General features: G+C 26.9%; 1 protein-coding gene across 6 annotated transcripts in view; it reads left to right on the top strand.

The window, feature by feature from the left end:
* LOC137401898 (protein FAM13A-like) overlaps positions 1–24,539 on the top strand; it is a 60,274-nt gene extending 35,735 nt beyond the window's left edge. For 4 of the 6 annotated variants that reach the window (XM_068088397.1, XM_068088386.1, XM_068088375.1 and 1 more), the window contains 8 exons: positions 15,287–15,427; positions 17,803–17,826; positions 18,347–18,552; positions 19,571–19,654; positions 20,324–20,425; positions 22,085–22,260; positions 23,329–23,485; positions 23,740–24,539. In XM_068088397.1, the coding sequence (XP_067944498.1) occupies positions 15,287–15,427; positions 17,803–17,826; positions 18,347–18,552; positions 19,571–19,654; positions 20,324–20,425; positions 22,085–22,260; positions 23,329–23,485; positions 23,740–23,799 (950 nt within the window). In that variant the 3' untranslated portion in view covers positions 23,800–24,539. The remainder of the gene's footprint in view (positions 1–15,286; positions 15,428–17,802; positions 17,827–18,346; positions 18,553–19,570; positions 19,655–20,323; positions 20,426–22,084; positions 22,261–23,328; positions 23,486–23,739) is intronic. The other 2 variants (XM_068088402.1, XM_068088392.1) reach the window with 1 other exon arrangement.
* Positions 24,540–24,926: the final 387 nt, after the last annotated feature.

Below are 24,926 nucleotides of genomic sequence, written 5' to 3'. Positions count from 1 at the left end.
TTCATTACAAACAGTATAGTAATGTATAATATTTATTACAAACAGTATAGTAATATGTAATATTCATTACTAACAGTATAGTAATATGTAATATGCATTACAAACAGTGTAGTAATAAGTAATATTCATTACAAACAGTATAGTAATATGTAATATTCATTACTAACAGTATAGTAATATGTAATTTTCATTACTAACAGTATAGTAATGTGTAATATTTATTACAAACAGTGTAGTAATATGTAATATGCATTACAAACAGTATAGTAATATGTAATATTCATTACAAACAGTGTAGTAATAAGTAATATTCATTACAAACAGTATAGTAATATGTAATATTCATTACTAACAGTATAGTAATATGTAATATTCATTACTAACAGTATAGTAATGTGTAATATTCATTACTAACAGTATAGTAATGTGTAATATTCATTACTAACAGTATAGTAATGTGTAATATTTATTACAAACAGTGTAGTAATATGTAATATGCATTACAAACAGTATAGTAATATGTAATATTTATTACTAACAGTATAGTAAAATGTAATATTCATTACTAACAGTGTAGTAATATGTAATATTCATTACAAACAGTATAGTAATATGTAATATTCATTACTAACAGTATAGTAATATCTAATATTCATTACTAACAGTATAGTAATATGTAATATTCATTAAAAACAGTATAGTAGTTATGTAATATTCATTACAAACGGTGTAGTAATATGTAATATTCATTACAAACAGTATAGTAATATGTAATATTCATTAAAAACAGTGTAGTAATATGTAATATTCAATACAAACAGTATAGTAATATGTAATATTCATTACTAACAGTATAGTAATATGTAATATTCATTACTAACAGTATAGTAATGTGTAATATTTATTACAAACAGTGTAGTAATATGTAATATTCATTACAAACAGTATAGTAATATGTAATATTCATTACTAACAGTATAGTAATATGTAATATTCATTACTAACAGTGTAGTAATATGTAATATTCATTACTAACAGTATAGTAATATGTAATATTCATTACTAACAGTATAGTAATATGTAATATTCATTACTAACAGTATAGTAATATGTAATATTCATTACAAACAGTATAGTAATATGTAATATTCATTAAAAACAGTATAGTAGTTATGTAATATTCATTACAAACGGTGTAGTAATATGTAATATTCATTACAAACAGTATAGTAATATGTAATATTCATTAAAAACAGTGTAGTAATATGTAATATTCAATACAAACAGTATAGTAATATGTAATATTCATTACTAACAGTATAGTAATATGTAATATTCATTACTAACAGTATAGTAATGTGTAATATTTATTACAAACAGTGTAGTAATATGTAATATTCATTACAAACAGTATAGTAATATGTAATATTCATTACTAACAGTATAGTAATATGTAATATTCATTACTAACAGTGTAGTAATATGTAATATTCATTAAAAACAGTGTAGTAATATGTAATATTCATTACAAACAGTATAGTAATATGTAATATTCATTACTAACAGTATAGTAATATGTAATATTCATTACTAACAGTATAGTAATATGTAATATTCATTACTAACAGTATAGTAATATGTAATATTCATTACTAACAGTGTAGTAATATGTAATATTCATTACAAACAGTATAGTAATGTGTAATATTTATTACAAACAGTGTAGTAATATGTAATATTCATTACAAACAGTATAGTAATATGTAATATTTATTACTAACAGTATAGTAATATGTAATATTCATTACTAACAGTATAGTAATGTGTAATATTTATTACAAACAGTGTAGTAATATGTAATATTCATTACAAACAGTATAGTAATGTATAATATTTATTACAAACAGTGTAGTAATATGTAATATTCATTACAAACAGTATAGTAATGTATAATATTTATTACAAACAGTGTAGTAATATGTAATATTCATTACAAACAGTGTAGTAATGTGTAATATTTATTACAAACAGTGTAGTAATATGTAATATTCATTACAAACAGTATAGTAATGTATAATATTTATTACAAACAGTATAGTAATATGTAATATTCATTACAAACAGTATAGTAATATGTAATATTCATTACTAACAGTGTAGTAATATGTAATATTCATTACTAACAGTGTAGTAATATGTAATATTCATTACAAACAGTATAGTAATATGTAATATTCATTACTAACAGTATAGTAATGTGTAATATTTATTACAAACAGTGTAGTAATATGTAATATTCATTACAAACAGTATAGTAATATGTAATATTTATTACTAACAGTATAGTAATATGTAATATTCATTACTAACAGTATAGTAATGTGTAATATTTATTACAAACAGTGTAGTAATATGTAATATTCATTACAAACAGTATAGTAATGTATAATATTTATTACAAACAGTATAGTAATATGTAATATTCATTACAAACAGTGTAGTAATAAGTAATATTCATTACAAACAGTATAGTAATATGTAATATTCATTACTAACAGTATAGTAATATGTAATATTCATTACTAACAGTATAGTAATGTGTAATATTCATTACTAACAGTATAGTAATGTGTAATATTTATTACAAACAGTATAGTAATATGTAATATGCATTACAAACAGTATAGTAATATGTAATATTTATTACTAACAGTATAGTAAAATGTAATATTCATTACTAACAGTGTAGTAATATGTAATATTCATTACAAACAGTATAGTAATATGTAATATTCATTACTAACAGTATAGTAATGTGTAATATTTATTACAAACAGTGTAGTAATATGTAATATTCATTACAAACAGTATAGTAATATGTAATATTTATTACTAACAGTATAGTAATATGTAATATTCATTACTAACAGTATAGTAATATGTAATATTCATTACTAACAGTATAGTAATGTGTAATATTTATTACAAACAGTGTAGTAATGTGTAATATTTATTACTAACAGTATAGTAATATGTAATATTCATTACTAACAGTATAGTAATATGTAATATTCATTACAAACAGTATAGTAATGTATAATATTTATTACAAACAGTATAGTAATATGTAATATTCATTACAAACAGTATAGTAATATGTAATATTCATTACAAACAGTATAGTAATATGTAATATTTATTACTAACAGTATAGTAATATGTAATATTCATTACTAACAGTATAGTAATATGTAATATTCATTACTAACAGTATAGTAATGTGTAATATTTATTACAAACAGTGTAGTAATGTGTAATATTTATTACTAACAGTATAGTAATATGTAATATTCATTACTAACAGTATAGTAATATGTAATATTCATTACAAACAGTATAGTAATGTATAATATTTATTACAAACAGTATAGTAATATGTAATATTCATTACAAACAGTGTAGTAATATGTAATATTCATTACAAACAGTATAGTAATATGTAATATTTATTACTAACAGTATAGTAATATGTAATATTCATTACTAACAGTATAGTAATGTGTAATATTTATTACAAACAGTGTAGTAATGTGTAATATTTATTACTAACAGTATAGTAATATGTAATATTCATTACTAACAGTATAGTAATGTGTAATATTCATTACTAACAGTATAGTAATATGTACTATTTATTACAAACAGTATAGTAATGTGTAATATTCATTACAAACAGTATAGTAATATGTAATATTCATTACTAACAGTATAGTAATATGTAATATTCATTACAAACAGTATAGTAATGTATAATATTTATTACAAACAGTATAGTAATATGTAATGTTCATTACTAACAGTATAGTAATATGTAATATGCATTACAAACAGTGTAGTAATAAGTAATATTCATTACAAACAGTATAGTAATATGTAATATTCATTACTAACAGTATAGTAATATGTAATATTCATTACTAACAGTATAGTAATGTGTAATATTTATTACAAACAGTGTAGTAATATGTAATATGCATTACAAACAGTATAGTAATATGTAATATTCATTACAAACAGTGTAGTAATAAGTAATATTCATTACAAACAGTATAGTAATATGTAATATTCATTACTAACAGTATAGTAATATGTAATATTCATTACTAACAGTATAGTAATGTGTAATATTCATTACTAACAGTATAGTAATGTGTAATATTCATTACTAACAGTATAGTAATGTGTAATATTTATATCAAACAGTGTAGTAATATGTAATATGCATTACAAACAGTATAGTAATATGTAATATTTATTACTAACAGTATAGTAAAATGTAATATTCATTACTAACAGTGTAGTAATATGTAATATTCATTACAAACAGTATAGTAATATGTAATATTCATTACTAACAGTATAGTAATGTGTAATATTTATTACAAACAGTGTAGTAATATGTAATATTCATTACAAACAGTATAGTAATATGTAATATTTATTACTAACAGTATAGTAATATGTAATATTCATTACTAACAGTATAGTAATGTGTAATATTTATTACAAACAGTGTAGTAATATGTAATATTCATTACAAACAGTATAGTAATGTGTAATATTCATTACAAACAGTATAGTAATATGTAATATTCATTACAAACAGTATAGTAATGTATAATATTTATTACAAACAGTATAGTAATATGTAATATTCATTACTAACAGTATAGTAATATGTAATATTCATTACTAACAGTGTAGTAATATGTAATATGCATTACAAACAGTGTAGTAATAAGTAATATTCATTACAAACAGTATAGTAATATGTAATATTCATTACTAACAGTATAGTAATATGTAATATTCATTACTAACAGTATAGTAATGTGTAATATTCATTACTAACAGTATAGTAATATGTAATATTCATTACTAACAGTATAGTAATATGTAATATTCATTACTAACAGTATAGTAATATGTAATATTCATTACTAACAGTATAGTAATGTGTAATATTTATTACAAACAGTGTAGTAATATGTAATATGCATTACAAACAGTATAGTAATATGTAATATTTATTACTAACAGTATAGTAATATGTAATATTCATTACTAACAGTATAGTAATATGTAATATTCATTACAAACAGTATAGTAATGTGTAATATTCATTACTAACAGTATAGTAATGTATAATATTTATTACAAACAGTATAGTAATATGTAATATTCATTACAAACAGTATAGTAATGTGTAATATTCATTACTAACAGTATAGTAATGTGTAATATTTATTACAAACAGTGTAGTAATATGTAATATTCATTACAAACAGTATAGTAATATGTAATATTCATTACTAACAGTATAGTAATATGTAATATTCATTACTAACAGTATAGTAATGTGTAATATTTATTACAAACAGTGTAGTAATATGTAATATTTATTACTAACAGTATAGTAAAATGTAATATTCATTACTAACAGTATAGTAATGTGTAATATTTATTACTAACAGTATAGTAATATGTAATATTCATTACTAACAGTATAGTAATATGTAATATTCATTACTAACAGTATAGTAATGTGTAATATTTATTACAAACAGTGTAGTAATATGTAATATTCATTACAAACAGTATAGTAATATGTAATATTCATTACTAACAGTATAGTAATGTGTAATATTCATTACTAACAGTATAGTAATATGTAATATTCATTACTAACAGTATAGTAATATGTAATATTCATTACTAACAGTATAGTAATATGTAATATTCATTACTAACAGTGTAGTAATATGTAATATTCATTACAAACAGTATAGTAATATGTAATATTCATTACTAACAGTATAGTAATGTGTAATATTTATTACAAACAGTGTAGTAATATGTAATATTCATTACAAACAGTATAGTAATATGTAATATTTATTACTAACAGTATAGTAATATGTAATATTCATTACTAACAGTATAGTAATATGTAATATTTATTACAAACAGTGTAGTAATGTGTAATATTTATTACAAACAGTATAGTAATATGTAATATTCATTACAAACAGTATAGTAATATGTAATATTCATTACAAACAGTATAGTAATATGTAATATTCATTACTAACAGTATAGTGATATGTAATATTCATTACTAACAGTATAGTAATGTGTAATATTCATTACTAACAGTATAGTAATGTGTAATATTTATTACAAACAGTGTAGTAATATGTAATATGCATTACAAACAGTATAGTAATATGTAATATTCATTACTAACAGTATAGTAATGTGTAATATTTATTACAAACAGTGTAGTAATATGTAATATTCATTACTAACAGTATAGTAATGTGTAATATTTATTACAAACAGTGTAGTAATATGTAATATTCATTACTAACAGTATAGTAATATGTAATATTCATTACTAACAGTATAGTAATATGTAATATTCATTACTAACAGTATAGTAATATGTAATATTTATTACAAACAGTGTAGTAATATGTAATATGCATTACAAACAGTATAGTAATATGTAATATTCATTACAAACAGTGTAGTAATAAGTAATATTCATTACAAACAGTATAGTAATATGTAATATTCATTACTAACAGTATAGTAATATGTAATATTCATTACTAACAGTATAGTAATGTGTAATATTCATTACTAACAGTATAGTAATGTGTAATATTCATTACTAACAGTATAGTAATGTGTAATATTTATTACAAACAGTGTAGTAATATGTAATATTCATTACTAACAGTATAGTAATATGTAATATTCATTACTAACAGTATAGTAATGTGTAATATTTATTACAAACAGTGTAGTAATATGTAATATTCATTACTAACAGTATAGTAATGTGTAATATTTATTACAAACAGTGTAGTAATATGTAATATTCATTACTAACAGTATAGTAATATGTAATATTCATTACTAACAGTATAGTAATATGTAATATTCATTACTAACAGTATAGTAATGTGTAATATTTATTACAAACAGTGTAGTAATATGTAATATGCATTACAAACAGTATAGTAATATGTAATATTCATTACAAACAGTGTAGTAATAAGTAATATTCATTACAAACAGTATAGTAATATGTAATATTCATTACTAACAGTATAGTAATATGTAATATTCATTACTAACAGTATAGTAATGTGTAATATTCATTACTAACAGTATAGTAATGTGTAATATTCATTACTAACAGTATAGTAATGTGTAATATTTATTACAAACAGTGTAGTAATATGTAATATTCATTACTAACAGTATAGTAATATGTAATATTCATTACTAACAGTATAGTAATATGTAATATTCATTACTAACAGTATAGTAATGTGTAATACTTATTACAAACAGTGTAGTAATATGTAATATGCATTACAAACAGTATAGTAATATGTAATATTCATTACAAACAGTGTAGTAATAAGTAATATTCATTACAAACAGTATAGTAATATGTAATATTCATTACTAACAGTATAGTAATATGTAATATTCATTACTAACAGTATAGTAATGTGTAATATTCATTACTAACAGTATAGTAATGTGTAATATTCATTACTAACAGTATAGTAATGTGTAATATTTATTACAAACAGTGTAGTAATATGTAATATGCATTACAAACAGTATAGTAATATGTAATATTCATTACTAACAGTATAGTAATATGTAATATGCATTACAAACAGTGTAGTAATAAGTAATATTCATTACAAACAGTATAGTAATATGTAATATTCATTACAAACGGTGTAGTAGTATGTAATATTCATTACAAACAGTATAGCAATATGTAATATTCATTACAAACAGTATAGTAATATGTAATATTCATTACAAACTGTAGTAATATGTAATATTCATTACAAACGGTGTAGTAGTATGTAATATTCATTACAAACAGTATAGTAATATGTAATATTCATTACTAACGGTGTAGTAATATGTAATATTCATTACAAACAGTATAGTAATATGTAATATTCATTACAAACAGTATAGCAATATGTAATATTCATTACAAACAGTATAGTAATATGTAATATTCATTACAAACAGTATAGCAATATGTAATATTCATTACAAACAGTATAGTAATATGTAATATTTATTACTAACAGTATAGCAATATGTAATATTCATTACAAACAGTATAGTAATATGTAATATTCATTACAAACTGTAGTAATATGTAATATTCATTACAAACGGTGTAGTAGTATGTAATATTCATTACAAACAGTATAGTAATATGTAATATTCATTACAAACAGTATAGTAATATGTAATATTTATTACAAACAGTATAGCAATATGTAATATTCATTACAAACTGTAGTAATATGTAATATTCATTACAAACAGTATAGTAATATGTAATATTCATTACAAACGGTGTAGTAGTATGTAATATTCATTACAAACAGTATAGCAATATGTAATATTCATTACAAACAGTATAGTAATATGTAATATTCATTACAAACTGTAGTAATATGTAATATTCATTACAAACGGTGTAGTAGTATGTAATATTCATTACAAACAGTATAGTAATATGTAATATTCATTACAAACAGTATAGTAATATGTAATATTCATTACTAACAGTATAGTAATATGTAATATTCATTACAAACGGTGTAGTAATATGTAATATTCATTACAAACAGTATAGTAATGTGTAATATTCATTACTAACAGTATAGTAATATGTAATATTTATTACAAACAGTATAGCAATATGTAATATTCATTACAAACGGTGTAGTAGTATGTAATATTCATTACAAACAGTATAGCAATATGTAATATTCATTACAAACTGTAGTAATATGTAATATTCATTACAAACGGTGTAGTAGTATGTAATATTCATTACAAACAGTATAGTAATATGTAATATTCATTACTAACAGTATAGTAATATGTAATATTTATTACAAACAGTATAGCAATATGTAATATTCATTACAAACGGTGTAGTAGTATGTAATATTCATTACAAACAGTATAGCAATATGTAATATTCATTACAAACAGTATAGTAATATGTAATATTCATTACAAACTGTAGTAATATGTAATATTCATTACAAACGGTGTAGTAGTATGTAATATTCATTACAAACAGTATAGTAATATGTAATATTCATTACTAACGGTGTAGTAATATGTAATATTCATTACAAACAGTATAGTAATATGTAATATTCATTACAAACAGTATAGCAATATGTAATATTCATTACTAACAGTATAGTAATATGTAATATTCATTACTAACGGTGTAGTAATATGTAATATTCATTACAAACAGTATAGTAATATGTAATATTCATTACAAACAGTATAGTAATATGTAATATTCATTACTAACAGTATAGTAATATGTAATATTCATTACAAACAGTATAGTAATATGTAATATTCATTACAAACAGTATAGCAATATGTAATATTCATTACAAACAGTATAGTAATATGTAATATTTATTACTAACAGTGTAGTAATATGTAATATTCATTACTAACGGTATAGTAATATGTAATATTCATTACAAACAGTATAGTAATATGTAATATTCATTACAAACAGTATAGTAATATGTAATATTCATTACTAACAGTATAGTAATGTGTAATATTTATTACAAACAGTGTAGTAATATGTAATATTCATTACAAACAGTATAGTAATATGTAATATTCATTACTAACAGTATAGTAATATGTAATATTCATTACAAACAGTATAGTAATATGTAATATTCATTACTAACAGTATAGTAATATGTAATATTCATTACAAACAGTATAGTAATATGTAATATTCATTACAAACAGTATAGCAATATGTAATATTCATTACAAACAGTATAGTAATATGTAATATTTATTACTAACAGTGTAGTAATATGTAATATTCATTACAAACGGTGTAGTAATATGTAATATTCATTACAAACTGTAGTAATATGTAATATTCATTACAAACTGTAGTAATATGTAATATTCATTACTAACAGTATAGTAATATGTAATATTCATTACAAACAGTATAGTAATGTGTAATATTTATTACAAACAGTATAGTAATATGTAATATTCATTACTAACAGTATAGTAATATGTAATATTCATTACTAACGGTATAGTAATGTGTAATATTTATTACAAACAGTATAGTAATATGTAATATTCATTACAAACAGTATAGTAATATGTAATATTCATTACAAACAGTATAGTAATATGTAATATTCATTACTAACAGTATAGTAATATGTAATATTCATTACTAACAGTATAGTAATATGTAATATTCATTACAAACAGTATAGTAATATGTAATATTCATTACAAACAGTATAGCAATATGTAATATTCATTACAAACAGTATAGTAATATGTAATATTCATTACAAACAGTATAGTAATATGTAATATTCATTACTAACAGTATAGTAATATGTAATATTCATTACAAACAGTATAGTAATGTGTAATATTTATTACAAACAGTGTAGTAATATGTAATATTCATTACTAACAGTATAGTAATATGTAATATTCATTACTAACGGTATAGTAATGTGTAATATTTATTACAAACAGTATAGTAATATGTAATATTCATTACAAACAGTATAGTAATATGTAATATTCATTACAAACAGTATAGTAATATGTAATATTCATTACTAACAGTATAGTAATATGTAATATTCATTACTAACAGTATAGTAATATGTAATATTCATTACAAACAGTATAGTAATATGTAATATTCATTACTAACGGTGTAGTAATATGTAATATTCATTACAAACAGTATAGTAATATGTAATATTCATTACAAACAGTATAGTAATATGTAATATTCATTACTAACAGTATAGTAATATGTAATATTCATTACAAACAGTATAGTAATATGTAATATTCATTACAAACAGTATAGCAATATGTAATATTCATTACAAACAGTATAGTAATATGTAATATTTATTACTAACAGTGTAGTAATATGTAATATTCATTACAAACGGTGTAGTAATATGTAATATTCATTACAAACTGTAGTAATATGTAATATTCATTACAAACTGTAGTAATATGTAATATTTATTACTAACAGTATAGTAATATGTAATATTCATTACAAATGGTGTAGTAGTATGTAATATTCATTACAAACAGTATAGTAATGTGTAATATTTATTACAAACAGTGTAGTAATATGTAATATTCATTACTAACAGTATAGTAGTTATGTAATATTCATTACTAACAGTATAGTAATATGTAATATTCATTACAAACAGTATAGTAATATGTAATATTCATTACAAACAGTATAGTAATGTGTAATATTCATTACAAACAGTACAGTAATGTGTAATATTTATTACTAACAGTATAGTAATGTGTAATATTCATTACAAACAGTATAGTAATATGTAATATTCATTACAAACTGTAGTAATATGTAATATTCATTACAAACGGTGTAGTAGTATGTAATATTCATTACAAACAGTATAGTAATATGTAATATTCATTACAAACAGTATAGTAATATGTAATATTCATTACTAACAGTATAGTAATATGTAATATTCATTACAAACGGTGTAGTAATATGTAATATTCATTACAAACAGTATAGTAATGTGTAATATTCATTACTAACAGTATAGTAATATGTAATATTTATTACAAACAGTATAGCAATATGTAATATTCATTACAAACGGTGTAGTAGTATGTAATATTCATTACAAACAGTATAGCAATATGTAATATTCATTACAAACTGTAGTAATATGTAATATTCATTACAAACGGTGTAGTAGTATGTAATATTCATTACAAACAGTATAGTAATATGTAATATTCATTACTAACAGTATAGTAATATGTAATATTTATTACAAACAGTATAGCAATATGTAATATTCATTACAAACGGTGTAGTAGTATGTAATATTCATTACAAACAGTATAGCAATATGTAATATTCATTACAAACAGTATAGTAATATGTAATATTCATTACAAACTGTAGTAATATGTAATATTCATTACAAACGGTGTAGTAGTATGTAATATTCATTACAAACAGTATAGTAATATGTAATATTCATTACTAACGGTGTAGTAATATGTAATATTCATTACAAACAGTATAGTAATATGTAATATTCATTACAAACAGTATAGCAATATGTAATATTCATTACTAACAGTATAGTAATATGTAATATTCATTACTAACGGTGTAGTAATATGTAATATTCATTACAAACAGTATAGTAATATGTAATATTCATTACAAACAGTATAGTAATATGTAATATTCATTACTAACAGTATAGTAATATGTAATATTCATTACAAACAGTATAGTAATATGTAATATTCATTACAAACAGTATAGCAATATGTAATATTCATTACAAACAGTATAGTAATATGTAATATTTATTACTAACAGTGTAGTAATATGTAATATTCATTACTAACGGTATAGTAATATGTAATATTCATTACAAACAGTATAGTAATATGTAATATTCATTACAAACAGTATAGTAATATGTAATATTCATTACTAACAGTATAGTAATGTGTAATATTTATTACAAACAGTGTAGTAATATGTAATATTCATTACAAACAGTATAGTAATATGTAATATTCATTACTAACAGTATAGTAATATGTAATATTCATTACAAACAGTATAGTAATATGTAATATTCATTACTAACAGTATAGTAATATGTAATATTCATTACAAACAGTATAGTAATATGTAATATTCATTACAAACAGTATAGCAATATGTAATATTCATTACAAACAGTATAGTAATATGTAATATTTATTACTAACAGTGTAGTAATATGTAATATTCATTACAAACGGTGTAGTAATATGTAATATTCATTACAAACTGTAGTAATATGTAATATTCATTACAAACTGTAGTAATATGTAATATTCATTACTAACAGTATAGTAATATGTAATATTCATTACAAACAGTATAGTAATGTGTAATATTTATTACAAACAGTATAGTAATATGTAATATTCATTACTAACAGTATAGTAATATGTAATATTCATTACTAACGGTATAGTAATGTGTAATATTTATTACAAACAGTATAGTAATATGTAATATTCATTACAAACAGTATAGTAATATGTAATATTCATTACAAACAGTATAGTAATATGTAATATTCATTACTAACAGTATAGTAATATGTAATATTCATTACAAACAGTATAGTAATATGTAATATTCATTACAAACAGTATAGCAATATGTAATATTCATTACAAACAGTATAGTAATATGTAATATTCATTACAAACAGTATAGTAATATGTAATATTCATTACTAACAGTATAGTAATATGTAATATTCATTACAAACAGTATAGTAATGTGTAATATTTATTACAAACAGTGTAGTAATATGTAATATTCATTACTAACAGTATAGTAATATGTAATATTCATTACTAACGGTATAGTAATGTGTAATATTTATTACAAACAGTATAGTAATATGTAATATTCATTACAAACAGTATAGTAATATGTAATATTCATTACAAACAGTATAGTAATATGTAATATTCATTACTAACAGTATAGTAATATGTAATATTCATTACTAACAGTATAGTAATATGTAATATTCATTACAAACAGTATAGTAATATGTAATATTCATTACTAACGGTGTAGTAATATGTAATATTCATTACAAACAGTATAGTAATATGTAATATTCATTACAAACAGTATAGTAATATGTAATATTCATTACTAACAGTATAGTAATATGTAATATTCATTACAAACAGTATAGTAATATGTAATATTCATTACAAACAGTATAGCAATATGTAATATTCATTACAAACAGTATAGTAATATGTAATATTTATTACTAACAGTGTAGTAATATGTAATATTCATTACAAACGGTGTAGTAATATGTAATATTCATTACAAACTGTAGTAATATGTAATATTCATTACAAACTGTAGTAATATGTAATATTTATTACTAACAGTATAGTAATATGTAATATTCATTACAAACGGTGTAGTAGTATGTAATATTCATTACAAACAGTATAGTAATGTGTAATATTTATTACAAACAGTGTAGTAATATGTAATATTCATTACTAACAGTATAGTAGTTATGTAATATTCATTACTAACAGTATAGTAATATGTAATATTCATTACAAACAGTATAGTAATGTGTAATATTCATTACAAACAGTACAGTAATGTGTAATATTTATTACTAACAGTATAGTAATGTGTAATATTCATTACAAACAGTATAGTAATATGTAATATTCATTACAAACAGTATAGTAGTTATGTAATATTCATTACTAACAGTATAGTAATATGTAATATTCATTACAAACAGTATAGTAATATGTAATATTCATTACAAACAGTATAGTAATATGTAATATTCATTACAAACAGTATAGTAATATGTAATATTCATTACAAACAGTATAGTAATATGTAATATTCATTACAAACTGTAGTAATATGTAATATTCATTACAAACGGTGTAGTAATATGTAATATTCATTACAAACGGTGTAGTAGTATGTAATATTCATTACAAACAGTATAGTAATGTGTAATATTTATTACAAACAGTGTAGTAATATGTAATATTCATTACTAACAGTATAGTAGTTATGTAATATTCATTACTAACAGTATAGTAATATGTAATATTCATTACAAACAGTATAGTAATATGTAATATTCATTACAAACAGTATAGTAATATGTAATATTCATTACAAACAGTATAGTAATGTGTAATATTTATTACAAACAGTATAGTAATGTGTAATATTTATTACAAACAGTATAGTAATATGTAATATTCATTACAAACAGTATAGTAATGTGTAATATTCATTACAAACAGTACAGTAATGTGTAATATTTATTACTAACAGTATAGTAATATGTAATATTCATTACAAACAGTATAGCAATATGTAATATTCATTACAAACGGTGTAGTAGTATGTAATATTCATTACAAACAGTATAGTAATATGTAATATGCATTACAAACAGTACAGTAATTAGTATATTTTTTTGCTATCTCATGTGCATATTTTTAAAAGGCTTAAAGAAGAAAATCAAGAGCTTTGAAGATGCGTTTGAGGCTGAACATGGTCATAAGCCCTCTACTCAGGAAAAGAACTCAAAAGTAGATATAAAGAAGCTTCTTGTGGAACTCTCGAAATGTCGAAAAGATTTAAAAAGTTAGTGATGCAATCTCATGGCTTGTTTGATATTCAATGATAGGATAGATTAGCTAGCCTTAATGCTTCCATAATCTTTTTTTAGGCAGATGGCAGGTTCATATTTACAATGTTTTCAAGGTTTTCTCGTAGAACGTTCAAAACTTAATTTTTAAAAATTAATACAGCTGTATTGTTAATCACACAATTGCGTCATGACAGCCGCTCTTTAAGTAGGCAGTGCCTTGTCTCGGTACCCTTATTTCACAATCTAGTACATCAACTGCCACTCCCATGTCTATGATCCTTTCACATAGCATGAACTTAAAATGTGCACGCTATTTGAACATGCTGTTTAAACTCTAACAACACTTCTACATCGAATTACGAATAGAACATTAATATGAAACTTACTGCATATTGATGGTATTATACAAATGCGCTAACAACTTGATAGTCTCAAGCTTAGACATGACCCCATCCTTTTTTATATATGCTTGTATATTGTAGTTCATCATAAGGTGCTTCCATTAAATTTAAAAAACTAGATTGCAGTAAGTTATGTTACAGACATTAGCAAATATCTTGGCAGCTCGGAAAAAGAGAGGCTCATAATTTAACCATGTGTGGAACATGTAAGTCCTTCAGGGATGAAACTGACTTTGAACGTGCTTTTGGATTCTGTAGAAATGCTCTGCATGGTTTGTTAACTCTCAGGCTATAAAAGGTCTATGAGATGCGAGGTGATGTGTGTAATATAAAAAATATACTATTGGCTGTAACAATCGTCTAAATGCTCGGAAGGTTTTTGGTTTGTCGAAATGCGCAAAGCAAGTATTAAAATAATTTGAGTTCGACTCAACCCCAATTTTCTTAGCTCCGTAATAAGGAGTAAGCTGAATGGAAAGGTTTTCATTGCAGTCTGTAAGTGCTGGAATGCTTTTAGGAGCACTTTTAACATACACTGTCTCCAACGCTCTTATTTTACAAACCTTCGGTAAGGCTGCTCTAACATCAAATCACATTTTGTCGGCCTTCTTACTTATCCCAGTTTTTGTTGCTTCTTTTCAAGCAACGCCGCTGACCCTCTCACCAAACCCACTTCGCGGGCAAATCATAGAAACTCTAACTGCTTTTATGATAAGGAAATGCGCGTCGAAGGCTAGTGGTTGTATTTGCGTGGTGTATCGCCTTTTAACTGAACATGGTAACTTTATGAGGTCACCGGTCAGTGCCAATTTTTGGAGCACTTGCATAGGATTTCACTGTCTATCAAGATAGAGACCTTAAGAAGCCTATGCACTTTAATTTTTTGATATCACACACAATAATCATCAGGATAATATATGTTGTCAGTCACCATCAAATTTTAGGCTATATTATATCAAAAATTAAAATTTAGTTGAATAATGACAAATTTTGGTTGATATTTTATGATGGCTGGTGCAATCATTAGCCACATTGGCTATGGCATATGGCACATTGATTGTACATTAGCAGTGAGGTGCCCAGTCTCAGAGGTTTTGTGTTAACAGCTGGTATGGAGTAGAACATGCTGCTTGTATGGGTTGAAACATACATGTATGCTATTGGTATGGAGTGAAGCATACCAGTATTCTATTGGTTTGGAGTAGAACATGCCGGTATGCTATCCGTGGGAAGTGGAACATACCGGTGTACTATTAGTATATAGTAGAACATACTGGTATACTATTGATATGTAGCTGAACATACCAGTGTACTACTAGTATCGAGTAGAACATACTGGTATTCTATGGGTATGTAATGGAACATACCGGTATTTTATTGGTAGTGAGTAGAATATTCCAGTATGCTATTGATATGCAGTGGAACATACCGGCATACTAATGGTATGAAGTAGAACATGCTGATATACTATTGGTATGAAGTGGAACATACCGGCATACTATTGATATGAAGTGGAACATGCTGATATACTAATGGTATGGATTGGAACATGTTGGTATACTATTGGTATGGAGTGGAACATACCGGCATGCTATTGTTATGGAGTGATTCGAGTGAAACATACCTGTGGGATATTGTTACGGAGTGAAACATACTGGTGGGATATTGTCATGGAATAAAACTTCCGGTATGGTATTGGTCGAAACGAAAATTTTCTTGTATTATAAATGACATTCCGATTAGTTTTTCAACTGTTGTCAATCTTGTATTTCCATTCTTATCTGAGATCTCTAGTGTCTTGTGTATTTATGACATTGGTTATGAGAGGTTTGCGTGTTATCGGCTATACTGTCACCACTGCAACAAGACATGTATTATACATGAATAAGGAAAGTGTCAATTAGATTATTTCAGGAGACCTATTGTCAGTTCTTCGTTCATCCTCATCACATTTTCCCATCATTCAGGTTTAGGAGCGCAAGAAGATTCAGGTAGATGCCAGCGACACTGTAGTATTCTTGTCTTCTATATTTGTTGTTTCTCTCCAACTCGCAGCAAGTCAATCGCTTCTTGAAAAGTCACAGCACTCGCTTATGTCATCTTTCTAACTACATGGCTTTTGCACCCGTCTTAAACTTGCAATGGATATTATAGTTTGCCTTTTTCTTGTAACATATGCAGCAAATGAGATGCAATGTCTGCTTTGAACAGCAGTTTGTCATTAATGAACTTTCTGTAAAGTAGTCGAGTTATCATAAGTTCTTTCCACATTAGATTAGATGAGATGTGATAAGTTGCTGGTGTACCACAGTAGCTTGCTACCACAGTAGCTGGTGTATGATAAGTATGATATGATCTCTACAGTAATTTGTGTATTATAAACGCTTTATGCAGTAATTGTATTGTAGATCTGATCTGATAGTTGTTTACTGCTGTTGTTGAGATCAGTACTTCAAACTATTGTTTCATCACAGCTTATCCGCTAATAATCATCAGTTGATTGTTCTGTAGATGTCAAAGAGCAGGGTCCATCTAGTGCTCGAGTGGATTCTGTTGAGCCTTCTATGCCAAACGGTGAACAGGATAGTTCCCGCTCTGAATCAGTCATACGCATCGGTACTAGCAGCGAACCTCCTACCATGGCAGACACTCTGGATCTCTTGCTGAAAAAGCTTAAAGATAAACGACAGGAAGCTAACAGGGCAGATGCTATAAGTGTATGTTTGTGGTTTACTCTGTATGTCTGTACAGCATACAGCGCAAGTGTGTGTGTGTGTGTGTGTGTGTTTTTATCAATCGACATAGCTCATGGCTATATTGATAAAAAGAATTAGTGTCAAGCCGTATTTGTTACATTTTCAGCCACATGATCCAGACTTGTTCGTATTGGATTAAAGTATTATATCATAAACGTCCGGAATCTTCTCAGTTTGCCTCAGCGTGGCCATTAATGACCTGTTGTGAAACATTGCAGAGCCAAAGTTCATAGTTTGGTAACTTAGTTTAGTAGAACATAGTTTTTATTGCCTTTTTATGATCTCCTGATATGCTATGCACTATTAAGTAAAAATTCGCTGTATTGAACATTGGTAACCTCTGTATTATACAGCTAATTTGTCATTCCATACACAGCCAAAATTGAATGACTTCAATGCTAGACAGTATTAATCACACAGATCATATGTTATGCAGCAGTGGCTGTACGGTGATATGTTTTTTTTTTATCCAAGAGTTGCTCCTCAATTCATATTGCGCAGTAGTGAGCATATACGTGTATGTATCACTCTTATGGGACTCACTGCCAGTGATGAATCTGTTTTCATACAGAAGGAAACGGAGCCCTAACATTGTTTGTGAGAACAACCATTTCTTACGCTTCTCTTCTTTGTTTCTAGCTTTACAGGTGATTAACTTGAAAAACAAACTGTATGCTAATAGTCCTTTCGCTATTCCTTTGTGATCCAAAAGAAAGCAAATGGCTTTTGATAAGATATGTTGCTTTGAAACCTCCTAAATGAAAACATCGTTGTAGTCCTTATTGTTGTGAGCTCTATGTGAATACAGTTAACAGCTATCATACATGGACTAACTCAATACTTAGCTAAACAATTATCTATGTACATAGACGAAATGCCTTTCTATCATCGCGCACCAAAACATAATTCACCTGGCCATAAGGCGGTGTTGTTCTGCCCAACATTACATTGTTATTTATGTGTTATGTTTTGGTTGCAGACGTTGACACGAGATCAAGTGCAAGAGGAAAAACTGGCTGTGCAAAAAGCTCTGCTACACTTTGAAAGTATTCATGGGCGACCTGTAAGTAGTGACTAGTCTGGCGAGTGCCTGCTTAACATACATGTAAGACAAGCAGAAACTGATATTTCCGACGATGATTGGTGAAATAAATTGGTGAAGGCCAAGTAAAACTCGAGCTCTATAAATTAGCACATGGTAGGAGTTGTCGGAGACGGAGATTGGTTATGGCTGAGTGAATAAGAACCGTTTAGGTAACATTAGATATCCTCTTTTACATGATTTGTTGCTTCGAAATGCGTGGAGTGTGTCTGCTGCGAGTTGGTTTGTCTGCTGCGAGTTGGGTTGTCAGGGATAGCAAGTATAAGATGTCTGGGGTGAGTTAGGTGGTCAGAGATAGATGGTATATGATGTATGGTGTGAGTTGGGTGGTCAGTGATAAATGGTATAATATGTCTGGTGTGAGTTGGGTGGTCAGTGATAAATGGTATGAGATATATGGTGTGAGTTGGGTGGTCAGTTATAAATGGTATGAGATGTCTGGTGTCAGTTGGGTGGTCAGTGATAAATGGTATATGATGTATGGTGTGAGTTGGTTGGTCAGTAATAAATGGTATATGATGTATGGTGTGAGTTGGGTGGTCAGAGCTAACTGGTATAAGATGTCTGATGTGAATCCTTTATTTGATGATTATAAGTTGCCTGTGGTGACTAGATTGTTCTACATTTTAGCAAACTAAATCTGAGAAGGAACTAATGCGTCCCCTTTATGACAGATACAGGCAGATCAAAAAAGCCTTAGCTACTGCCCCTGTATCAAAATCTGAGAAAAAGGCAAGTATTTGAAGAATAATCTCGGGAGATCTTCATAAATTCAAGTTTGATAGCGGTTTTGCGCAAATGATTACCTAAAAGCTTTCTCCCAAAATGCATTATTTTTGCTGCTTAGCAATTTTGGGTATATTGCTCTGCCATGGAGGAGTCTTTAATTTTATCATCGGTAATTTATTACAAATACATTGAAATTTTAGCGTTTGTTTGTTTGTAGATTGGTTAAGGTTTTGTTCTCCTATTATCTCCATTCTGAAAATGCACGACGGGTGACGTTTTAATAAGCTTATTTTACATTGAACATTTTCCCATGTTAAAGTATTAACTAATTAATCTCTAAATTTCTCAAATTTTATGGCTTAGAAAACGTGTCATAATAAGTATTATTAGTCATATCATTCCTTGGTTTTACGTATCTGTAACGACAAGCGTCGTCTGTAATCATGCAGTAATTCTAAATGTTTACTATGTTAACGTTAAATAATTAGTCACAGCACTGTGTTCTTAACTATGAAAGAGATGCTAACTTCTGATTTTATATTTTATAAAAAATGTATTTTTTGATTTAGAGAATGCATAGTTTTTTAAGGTGTAAATTTGAACAGAAATATTGACATAGTGTTTCATTACAATTTGTAATGAATAATATTCTTAGTGCTAATCATATAACTCTGTCATAAATATATGAAGAGATTAAACTAAACCATAATGGTATTACAGATAGTTTCTTGGAGCCCAGATAATTAGTTTTATTATATAATAGGATGTGAAAGAGTGCCTGGGTCATGACTCATATATCTCCCTTTCAATAAGCTTAATTTATTAGTGCTTATTGCTTTACTGTCTCCAAAGGTGTCTGACATACATAAATATTGAGAATATGATATCACCAAATACATTCCTTGTCCCCATTAATAGAAGGACCACCCATAAAGCCCTGAAGTATTCGGAAACCTTTCAAAAGTTAGTTAATGCATGTTATTTGTTTAGGTTCTTGAACATGACTGCGTTTGCAATGACGTCAAACTGTGAATAAAATAAAAGATTGGATGTTTTGTGGCTGCAGTTATTCTTTGATCTACAGCGTGACTACCAGTATTTGTTTTGTTCTAAATCAATATCATAAATTTCAACAGAATTTCGTTTCATTCACTCCTTTATTTTCACCATGTTTTACTTGTCTTTTTTTTCATGTGGAGTAGGCTATTTTACACACAAAAATAGAATTGTTCAACAATTTTTTTTCACACAATTTAATTTGTGAATTTTGTCGTTTTAATAAGCGTTTTAAATCCTAAAAAAAAGGTAATTCTTTTTTAATCTTTTTTACTTTTTTTATCTTTTTTGTGAAATCATGTAGAGTACAGTCATGTTCATTCACATCCCAGCAAGAATCATGCTTCCTATATATATATATATATATATACCGTTGATGGTGTCGTAGCATATCGACATGCATATATGTCTGTTAGCGACTTCTATGATGTTGGGTGCTGTTTGATGACCCTTATATACAGATGGAACAGACTCTCTGATGACGTGGTATCGCGATACATATTTACAGATGGAAGGCTTTGTATACTGTCACAATATAGTGACATCAATGTACAATTAGAAAAACCTTAATAGCATTGTCTTACGTATAGTGACACTTGTGTACAGGTGGAAGAGCCACTTCTTGGAGAAGCGGACCCTACGGAGACCAACAATGGCGAAATGCTGGTAACACAGTTTCCTGAAGCAAAGCAGACGACGGGTGTGGCTGAGGAAGATGATAGGGGAGATACGCCAGCCGATGATAAAACTGACAGAGATGCAAACTTACAGGACCTCTCTGTGTGAGTTCATGTGGAGAGACGATTGGGTTGTCAAGATTGAAAGCTAAATACTTTTAGCTTATTGGGAATCTTGGTCTTGATAAAGTTCTTGCCACCCACTCAGTTAAAAACTGCTTTTTGTCAAAGCGGGAGATTGGCCTATTTGAGGTGTCACAATAAGCAGTAACCACTTAGCATTCCAGAAAATCTCCGTGACAGGTTGTTTGTGTGTGAATACGTGTCCGTAAGCTGTTACACAATTAATTAAAAGACTGATTGAAACGCTTGGTACATTTACTCAATAAAAAGTATTAGGCAGTGCGCTATATTCGGAACAATAAGTCATATATCAGCGCCTTTCCTACACATGAGATGGCAGTGATTAGGATGTCTGTCATGAGTTTTTTATTTACTGTGGTAATACTGGATCCCTTTTTGGTAAGTCTGAGTGCATTTAATGGGGATCATTCCAATTATTATATTGATAATATTCTAGCTGTATCAAGTTTTTTTTATTATAGGTATAATGTATTTAGTTTTGTTATTGTGTTGTTTTTATTAGCATTTAGCTTTATTGTTAGAGCTCATACTTTGTTATTAATTCGAATTATTATTACTTTGAATTAATTGTTTTATAGTAATCACATTGATTACAATTGAATCCCCTTGAATTTGTAACTGAGTTACGTATCACCATGCCAAGTAAAAGCCTCGCCACTTGCATCTTTTGTTTCAAAAAGGCATTTGATGCATAACTTATTGTTGCACTTGTACCTTGGTACATGTATTTCATTAAGTTTTCATTTTGTAACTCGTCACTTACCATGCCGAGTTTTTAATCATCACTTTTGAAATAATATTATTAATGCATGTAGCAACCGTCTTCTCAGATTTCTGGGAAAATTTTTAGAATTACAATTTATTTAGTTTTTTACCAGAAGCCTCATGCGATGTCAATATTTACTGTCTAGTTTATCTCCCATGTATTCTCACGTGTATTCTCACGTGTATTCTCACGTGTATTCTCACGTGTTTTCTCACGTGTTTTCTCACATGTTTTCTCACATGTAGCACCTCGTTTACTTCCAGTCCTGAACTGAAAGCTGAGCTAGAAAAGGCGAATAATGTAAAAAAGAAATTGCGAAAGTTGCTGCGGGAGTTTGAGGATGAATTTCAGAAAGAAAAGAGCCGTAAGGTACAAAAGGAAGACCGTGGTCCTATGGACTCCAAATACCAAGAATACAAGGTAACCAGAGGGTGTGTCAGGAGAGCCTGTTGCCTATCAGGTAGCGGGTTACCACCTCTGATTAATTCAAGCCTTCAATTTTTCACTTTCTTAAAAATAGTGGTCTCCTCTTTCTTTTAAATGGTGCGTTTTAAGAACAACAAGCTCACAGCAAGGAAATCTGTATATAAATATCTGGCATGCTAACAAATGGTTTGACTTTAACCATATTCCCCATAAACACAGTGTAATAAACTTGGGTATGTTTGTTATAGCAAATTAAAGCCAGGATAAAGCTACTCGAAGGGCTGCTGAGTAAGCACGAAGGAAGTTGAGAAACTAATTCCTGCGTCTCTGTTTCCTTCCACCGCAGGGACTGACCTGGGAGCCATTTGGTCTGCCATGTGCATCATCTATATATCTCTAGCTTTATATATCTCTAGCTTTAAACTGCTTTTTATAGACAGTCGACTGCTTATAGCTGGTTATATTATGATAGTATTTAATGCTTTTGGTCATTTGCTGCGCTTCCCTCCACTTTTAACCCTCAATCTCTCTATATTCTCTATTTGTTGACTCTACTGAGACAGGTAGTGCGAATTTATTATTGTGCAGGATTTTACTGAGACAATCTACTAAATGATTGGCTATTTTTTCAGCTGTTTTGTTCAATATTACCGTTTTAAAGATAGGTATCGCACTCTAAATCATAAGCTATTCACTTTTGCATCTCAGAACTGGGCATCACGCCACTCCTCATTTACTCACATAATCATACGAGATATATGCACACGTTTTACCAGATTTCTTCCGTCCGTATGTAGAATCTGCTTTTCAAACCTGCTGTTGTCCGCTATTAATGAGCACTCATAATTTTCTCTTCAGTGAATGTTTTGTTGCTATTATATATTTTTTCAAGATGTTGATGGTTTTTTGGAGCATCTCTCAGGCCTATATTCTTTTGCCTTTATCCACTGTCGACTTGTCTAGATGAAATACACATTTTATTCTTCTGGGTGACAATAAAGGCATATATATTTTACATTTCAGCAGCATATAGTTCTTGTTGACAATAAATGGCTATCATTTCGGACTTCTCATATCCTAAACAGACTTCAATGCTGTATCAAATCATAGGTATAATATATGCTTACTAGTTCTCAGTTTCCGGAAAATTCCTAAGAATCAGCTCATGCGTATACCATGTCAGCTTTCACCTCTCATATCATTACCAGCAAATACAGTTTTTGGCGTTATGGCTCGCTTCATAAAAATCGCGCAAGAAATTTATAAAACTGGTAGCAATCTGCCTCTGGTTTGAGTAGGTCTAGACTTAATAAACATCATTACTGAGACTTGAGAAAGCTCGTGCCTTGTTGAAGGATAACCACCTCGCCCAATACCACATATCCATTAATAGCCTAGCGATAGCTGGTGACTCATTACTCATGGATGGCTGCTC

The sequence above is a fragment of the Watersipora subatra genome, chromosome 1 (genome assembly GCF_963576615.1).
Source record: "Watersipora subatra chromosome 1, tzWatSuba1.1, whole genome shotgun sequence".
Classification (NCBI taxonomy): Eukaryota; Metazoa; Bryozoa; class Gymnolaemata; order Cheilostomatida; family Watersiporidae; genus Watersipora; species Watersipora subatra.
Note: the sequence above shows the minus strand (reverse complement) of the source record. Positions and strands in the feature narration are given on the sequence as shown.